The 8157-nt window shown below is 38.3% G+C and overlaps 1 protein-coding gene across 2 annotated transcripts; it reads right to left on the reverse strand.

Moving 5' to 3' along the window:
• Positions 1–850: 850 nt before the first annotated feature.
• On the reverse strand, positions 851–4237 carry LOC9268028 (uncharacterized). Of its 2 annotated transcripts, none has more exons than XM_026027474.2 (3): positions 3503–4237; positions 1629–2163; positions 851–1559 (listed from the first exon to the last, which is right to left on the reverse strand). In XM_026027474.2, exons 1-3 carry the CDS (start codon positions 4225–4227, stop codon positions 1095–1097), a joined length of 1725 nt encoding a protein of 574 aa, XP_025883259.1. In that variant the 5' UTR covers positions 4228–4237; the 3' UTR covers positions 851–1094. The 2 variants fall into 2 exon arrangements, with proteins under 2 accessions (XP_025883259.1, XP_015649475.2); XM_015793989.3 differs by having other exon boundaries at positions 852–1559; positions 1629–2169.
• Positions 4238–8157: the final 3920 nt, after the last annotated feature.

Raw genomic sequence — 8157 nt, forward strand, 5'->3', positions numbered from 1 at the left:
AACCGTCGTCTAAAAGTAAGGGCATGTAGAAATCAGGATTTTTCTCAAGCAGATTCCATGACCACCCGTAAAAATCAATTTTCATGAATGGCCGGTAAAAATGAATTACCAGATTTTGACTTTCGTAGGCACAAAAGGTACCAAAAACATATTTTAGGCATCTATACATGGCAGCGAAACATAAATCACAAGTCACATGATTTTACCTATGAGCTTTTCATGATTGTTGGAAGGATATGCTATTTGTTTCTCACTTCACCATTCTAAACTTGGAATATACATTTTGCACGTTGAATAACTTCAAATGGAAATGTCATCAGATGTAAACTTGTAGATCGCGTTGAGTTATACACTTTTGACATAGAACATGTCTCTATATAAGGTCATTTGGAAAACTCAAAACTTAATTTTCAGTCACTAATCCATAAAAAAAGTTGATTCAATAATAATTAGTGAAAAAAAATGAAAACTAATAAACAACCATTTCTGTCAGATGGATTAATGCGTGCAATATATATATATCGTCAACATTGTCGAACAAGCATTATGCAAATACTACCTCCGTCCCATAAAAATTGCATTTCTAGCTAATTTAGGACAAAATAGTAGGATTGGAAAATTACCACAATAACCTTATTTAATGAACCCACTGTATGCACACATTCCATATATACAAATGATTAAAAGGAAGTTTGAGAGAATTAACCCATATAATTAGCATACTTAATAAAATTACAAGCATTAGCAGCTCAAATTATGTGAGATGGAATGAAACTTATATAGATGAATCAATTGGTTAGGCCCCACATGGCTAGAAATATAATTTTGTGGAACAAAGCCTTGGAGCTAGAAATGCAATTTTTATGGGACGGAGGGAGTATATGCATATTACACACAATATTTTACACTGAAGGAAATACAAGTCCATTTATTCCAAATCCCAGAAAATATATAAGCAAAAGTAGGTGGAAAAAAAACAAGCCAACAGACACCTCGATCGATTAATTATCTGTTTGTTTATTTACTTACCTGCAGTTATTTATTTATGTAGCATCCTATGAATAGATGAGCGAGAGAAACACACACCAATCGATTTATCTTTGAACGGTAAATAAATTTGTCAGCCATGGGAGACCTAAAGCTACCCAAGAGCTGATGTCTCCCTCCATGGCTGTCCTATCTCCAAATATCACCGCGATGATGACGCGCACCACCGCGCCGACGATGTTCCGATCTCGCTCCGACGGAATGCCATGGAGAGGACCACCTTCACCGATCATCTCCTCGCTGATCGCCAGCATGATCTGCCCTCCACATTTCATGTCCCGAGCTGCCTGCCATCTCCTCCGTGCGATCTGCTTGATGCAGGACACGTGCAGGGACACGGCCTCGCCGCCGCCGTCGACGACGTCGGAGTTGTAGTAGCACCATTGCTCCTGGCGGCGGAGGCGGCGGCAGCAGTGATCCGGGCCCTCCTCCTCCTGTCTGCTGCATAGGCTGCACTTGCTGAACGCCGCGATGTCGAAGGCGACCCCGTCGATAGTGATCTTGGCTAGTCCCTGTTGAGAATAGTCCCACGTTACTTATTTATGGGGTTGAGCCAACTTAAAAGTGAGGGAATCTCTCACCTCTTTAACTAGCTTTTGAGGCGTAGCAAGACTTTCTTTCGGTTGGTCCAACGTCTCCCGGTTTTGGACCGGGAGTTCCTGCAGGCTCGCACAGCATGGGTGGAGGTCGAGGTTGGCGCCTGAGCAGTGGTAGACGAGACCGAACACATGGTCGCCGCAGGTGTCGCACCACCTGCCGCCGCTTTCGCCTCTGCCACCACCGGTGGCGGCGGGGTGCGGTTTCTCCGGTCGTCCTTGCGGTGGCTTGGCGAGAAGCTCGAACGTGCGGCCGAAGAGATGGTGGTAGAGCGTGCTCGGCGCATGGGCACAGAACTTGTGCATGTTGAGGTCCTCGCAGGTGAGGCAGTGGTACCTCGGCCCGTCTCCGGGCTCCTTGCAGGCGTCGCACTTGAACGGCGCTTCGCCGGTGGTGGTCACCATTCTAAGCTTGTGCTCCGGGTGGCTGGGGTGGGTGATCGTCTTCATCTCCGGCACCATACCGTTGTTTGTTCCATTCTGGTTCTCGAACTCCTCCGCATCACCGTTACTTTCCCCACTGTAACTAGCGCATTCAATGATCCCGATCAGTAAATTTTTTTTATTATTTGGGACAAAACTCGATCAAACTTTAAATATCCTGACAACCATTTCTTTTTTGTTAGAACTACTTGATAGTATTTATAGTTTTGTACAAGGACACAAAGTCTCCAAGAAACAACACTCAAGAAATAACCTTAATAACACTTTTCTACTATACTTTCTCCGCCCATTTTTAAGTGCAGTTGTGGTTTTTTTTTTCCAATGTTTAACCATCCATCTTATTTGATATTTTTTATGATTAGTATTTTTATTGCTATTAGATAATAAAGCATCACTAGTACTTTAAGCGTGTCTTATTTTTTTTCAATTTTTTCATAATTTTTCAAATAAGACGGACGAGCAAACGTTGGACACAGAAATCAACAACTACATTTAAAATAGAACGAAGGGAGTAATATTCGTATAAATATGAACAAATATATAAGTTTATTGAAGTACTTTTCAAGATTAATCTATACATATGGTCTCCATATCTGTATGAGAAATATTTCATAGTCAAATATTTTAAATTTTGACTTTAGTTTTATCCAAAACGATAAGTATTATCGTTTCGGAGCAACTAATTTATAAAATAATAAGTTTTTGACATCTATCCGTTATATTATTAGGACGCTCTTCTACCGCATTCATTCTAGAAGCTAGAAATTTCTAGAAAAAGAAAAAAATCTTAACAGTTAGATAACGGTACATATAGTTGTATAAAAATACAATTATATCTACAGAAATATAATTCAAGAGTTATATATGAAATCTAAGCCTATTGAAATAGAAGTTAAGAGTGGTATATGACATTCAAACCTTATAGAAATAGAAGCTAAGCATTGTATATATAAAATCTAAATATATTTCTACATACAATGTTACCAATAGAATATAAAATTTCAGAATTGTATACTAAATCTCACTCTATACGTGAATTATCTAGGGGAATCCCCTAGCTCGTTATGATAATTTCCTTATGACATAATAATTGCTGGTAGTTTTTCATGTACGGCGTTGTACTTTCCAATCATAAATTAATAATTTCTATCATTTAACACTTTTTTCAGCGTAATACATATCGTTTTATATTTTTTTAAAAAAGAAATAACTGAATTATTTGCACGTGGCTTTTTTATTGAAATAACTGCATAAATGTAATACTATGGAAGTTCTCGCTGTAGCAACAAATTTAGCTATATGATTTCCATGTGCCTCAAACATATGTTCTGAACAATGATTATGGTCGAAAATCACTGCAATGATTCTAAAACGAAACTTATTTATCAGGAGGGAATAAATTCATATATACACACCTGCTATTATCTTGTGCAGATGCACCTTCACCACAATCATTTGTCGGCGTCCCGTCCTCCATTAGAATCTCATACAAATTAGTCAGAGTCTCGTGTGAGTGTGACATCAACTCCTTCAAGCACGACAGGTGCACGTCGACGAGCTCGTCGCCGCCGCTGCGGCGGAAGCGGCAGGTCCAGAACCCGTGACGGTACCCATCCTCGCCGGACATGCAGACGCCGCACCGTCGGCGGGGAGCCGCCCTGCGGCAGAGCTTGACGGCGGCGGCGCCGCGAGCTGCCGCCACTGGCAGCCTCAGCCTCGCGCAGCGCGGGTGGAGGTTCAGGCCGACGAGGCCGTGCCCATCGGCGCAGTGGTAGGCGAAGCCGTCGCCGCGCAGGAGGTCGCCGCACGCGTCGCACGCCGGCCTCCAGCCGCCGCCGCCACGGTCGTCGGCGGCGAGCCATGGCGGCGGCGGCGGAGGCCGCTCGAGGAGGCGGAAGTGCCGGCCCGGGAGCAGCGGGTGCTCTAGGGTGAGCGGCGCGGTGGCGCAGCACGTGTAGAGGGTGAGGTCGCAGGGCTCGCACCTGTACCTGCGGCGGCCGGCGGCGAGCTCCTTGCAGCCGCCGCACCGGAAAGGCCAGTGACCGTCGGTGACGTTGTCGGCCAGCCTCAGCTTGTGAGGGTGAAACGGGTGAGTGATCTCCGCCACCGGAGGATCACCCAAATCCGGCGTGCGTAACATGTGGTTGTCGTTTTCTGTTGAAATCAGCAAATTCAAGATCATTAATTCATTATTGAGCAAGCCATGCAAATTTGAGTCACTAGAAAACCTATCGGTATAGCCGATTTGATCGGTGCTCACCGAAATTTCCGAAATTTTGAATAAAGTATAGTTGAATTTGAACAAATAATACCAAAATTCACGGAAAAATTTAAAATTTAAAAATTTCGGCCGAAATAATATCGTTCCGGAATTTCCAACCCTGCACTCGATCTCGTTAGTGATACACATATATACTCGCTTCAATTCTGAACATTTGAAAGTTTAGGACAAGATTTGATAAAAACATTTAAAACTTCGACCGTTAATGAATTTATAAATATTTACTTGAAGAGATTTGCTCCGGTTCAATAAAAAGTAACTCGAGTTACCGGTATTTTACGGTACTAAATCGTTTTCGATCGTTGGATCTAGCTGGGCAGGATGGGCGTTGTTAGATCCAACGATCGCAAACGATTTAGTATGAGTACCTCGAGATACTTTTTGTTTGACCAGAGCAAATCTCTTACTTAAAACTAAAAAGTATAAATATGGTATGAGCATATTTGACTCCAAAAGTATTATATATTATCAGTTGTCAAAGTTCTAGAAAACTAATTTAATCCTAAAAATTAATGTAAACTATTGTCCCATGTTGAATTAATTATATTCCAATAAAATTTATGTCCATGCGGTTATATGATGACCAATTCAAAAAATTTTGGATTGTATTATATGATGATCAATTTAGAAAGGAGGATGTATATAGTAAGTGAGGATTCTTAAAAGTAGTTATGTTCAAATTAAGGATCGATGGATACCTCTGGATCGACCGAGTCAGCCTCGGAGAAGATCGGCGTGAAGGTTTATATCCTACTCCTGCCCGTACCACAAGAAGGCCAACGTACAAGCTGCAGATCGAAGGAATATGAGAGAGATAGACTGAGACTGGATCTTCTATTTATACACCAATTCACCAGCCGGCATGATTCCTGTTTCAAACTAAACTATATGCGCACTCAGAATCTTTCACTAATTGTATATATGCAAATATATACGTATACGTGCAGTGTCCTAGTCCGAGAAGTCTCTCTTAACAATAACTGGTAGATATTTATATTTATCTACACATCTACGTCCTGAACAGCTTGCTCTACTTCTTCCGGAAAAAAAATTCTGGACAGCTAATTATGCTTATAAATTATTACTCGTTTTTATTCATTCAAACTTATAACGGAATTAGTCTTCCCTTTCACTTCATTGAAAAACAAAATTTACAACAAAGTGTCCTGGATTTCATAAAATTAAACGACATGTCGATCAATACTCACACGCACACTAGAAAAGAATTGGCTATAACTCTTTGAGCAAAAGCTGAGATTCTATTCTATTATCTAAAAAAGACACACTAGAAAGAAATTTAACTTTCAGAATATTCAGCCTGCCCATATCTGTAATAGCGCGCACCTCTTTGCAAAACAAATCAACAAAAAAATTCTCTAATTATTTATATAAAAACTATTATATCGCTGTTTCTCAATTTTTTATCTCAAACAATGATATATGGAAGTTTTCCAAAAAATTGAAAAACCTCTCACAAATAGCTAAGGTAATATTAGACAACCATACAACCTACTTGAGTTTGTGAGATATAAAATTGAGAAATATAAGATAAAAAGATATAAACACGAGCAATGGTATTTATTAATTTTATATCTCATTAACGAACATGAGTTTGTTCGTATAACTTTGTTCGGTTGTTTATTATTTAAATATCACCTATGTGTGTAATTGTTTTGAGTTTTCACCATATATTTGCCCTAGATAAACAATTAGCAAGTTAATTGTTAATTAGCCCATCCATTCGCAAAGGCTACTGATGTTGTCATTTGTATAACAAAATACATATCTATTTAAGTTTTTCCAATTATATGCAACTAGTTAATATTTTTACTTCCCATATTTTTTTATTAAAATGGCAGTTGCATTTTCTAATTATTAAATGATTGTTTTTACATATGGAAATTATATTCAGTTATAAATAAATCTACTTTGTCTAAATTAATAATTCTAAAGTTGTATTTGTTATAGTTATAAAATTCTAAATTAATAATTACATAGTGTTTTTCCTTCTAAATTATATATAGAATCAATTCCGAGCTAGTCACATAACTGAAATATTAGGGAAAATATGTGGTGGAAACCACTTATGTAGTGGAAATTTGAAAACTGCCACTGGATCGAAAAATAGACGCTGGAAATTCATCCACGTCACTATGAGTAAAAAATTTACTCACTGTAAAATTTTTACTCATGAGCAAATCCGTGAGTAAATTTTTACTTGTGATGAAACGTACGAATCTTGTATGTCTATTTTTCAATCAATGGTACTTTCTAAGTTTTCATTTCATATGTGATTCCCACCACATATTTTCCCGAAATATTACGCCAGCACTACCTAGATAATTTTCTTTGACTAATTTAGTTAAAACGACATGCGCAAAGTTAGCATAGTTGAGCGGATTAGGTTTATGGTGGTGGAAACTTTTGTCGACTCAGGTTGAGTCCGCGACTAAGAACATGTACAGGTTCTTATATTTATGACTAATATTCTTTCGGTAACATGCGATATAACAGTTAACCATGAGGCACATATATATAGTGAGTTCGCCAATCTCAATATATGCTGACCTTATCTCTCATCTCAGAAGTCAGAAGTACTCATAGGAAAAAACGTATACCTGTGGACGTTTATATAGTTGAGTGTGAATGAGACCCTAGGTGCCTATGATTGCAATGCAATATATATGTTCCCCAATAAATAAATAAATAAAAATAACACGTATCTGTTAGTGAGATACTTGAATGACTTGGCACTCTAGCTAGCTAGTTATAGGTTTAGTGAATCGCAGAAATTATATACAGCAGATTCCGTTTGACATGGATTATATACAATAGAATCTGTTTCACATGGGTACGTTAAATATCAGAGATTCTGTGGGACATGGATTACTATATATATCTACCAGATATTCACTTCGCCAAGCAACCCATTACGTATAATAACCTTCTTCTGGACGTGGATCGTGTTTCTCTAACCCTTTCTAACCTGATATATATTAACAAATAACCAATTTGAAGTTTCCATTTGTTTCTATATATATAGGGAATTTGGAAATATTAGTTGCTGGTAATAAACTGCAGAGAACTAATTACGATGCCAAGGAACTGCAGGTACATCAGATCCGTTTAATTATTTGCTGTCAAGTCTCAATAAAAACCAGTGAACAAAGTTACTTCGAGAAAAAAAATTAGAGTATATATGTTTGCTATATTGTCACAGCTTTTTTTTTTTACCGGCAAAAAAAGTAGTGACGAACTGTTGATTATGAATAGCATTGCCTTCACTGGTAGAGAAAGCGTTTGTAGTTCCGGTTCGTAACCCCCCTTTAATCCCTGTTTCCAAACCGGGACTACCAATCCGAGACTAAAGATCGCTATCTTTAGTCCCGGGTGAAATAACTGGGACTAAAAATCGATCTTTAGTCCCGATTGGTAACACCGGCGTCCCGGTTGGTAACACCAACCGGGAGTAAACAACCGGGACTAAAGATCGAGCTGACCTTTTTTTTTTCATGTCCCTGTTGCTGCATGGTTTATATATATGCATATATATGTTTCAATACATATATATGCACATATAATATATGCATATATATATATTATATTATATTTATATATGTTTCAATACATATGTACATATGCAAATGCATATGTATATATATATATATATATATATGACCAAAATATATATTTACATTATAGAAAATGTGTACACATGCATATAGAAACATAGTCATGTATTAATTACAATCCATTATATGTCCTAGCTAGCTACGATTTCGACGTAGT

This window comes from Oryza sativa, chromosome 8 (genome assembly GCF_034140825.1).
Source record: "Oryza sativa Japonica Group chromosome 8, ASM3414082v1".
Taxonomy (NCBI): Eukaryota; Viridiplantae; Streptophyta; class Magnoliopsida; order Poales; family Poaceae; genus Oryza; species Oryza sativa.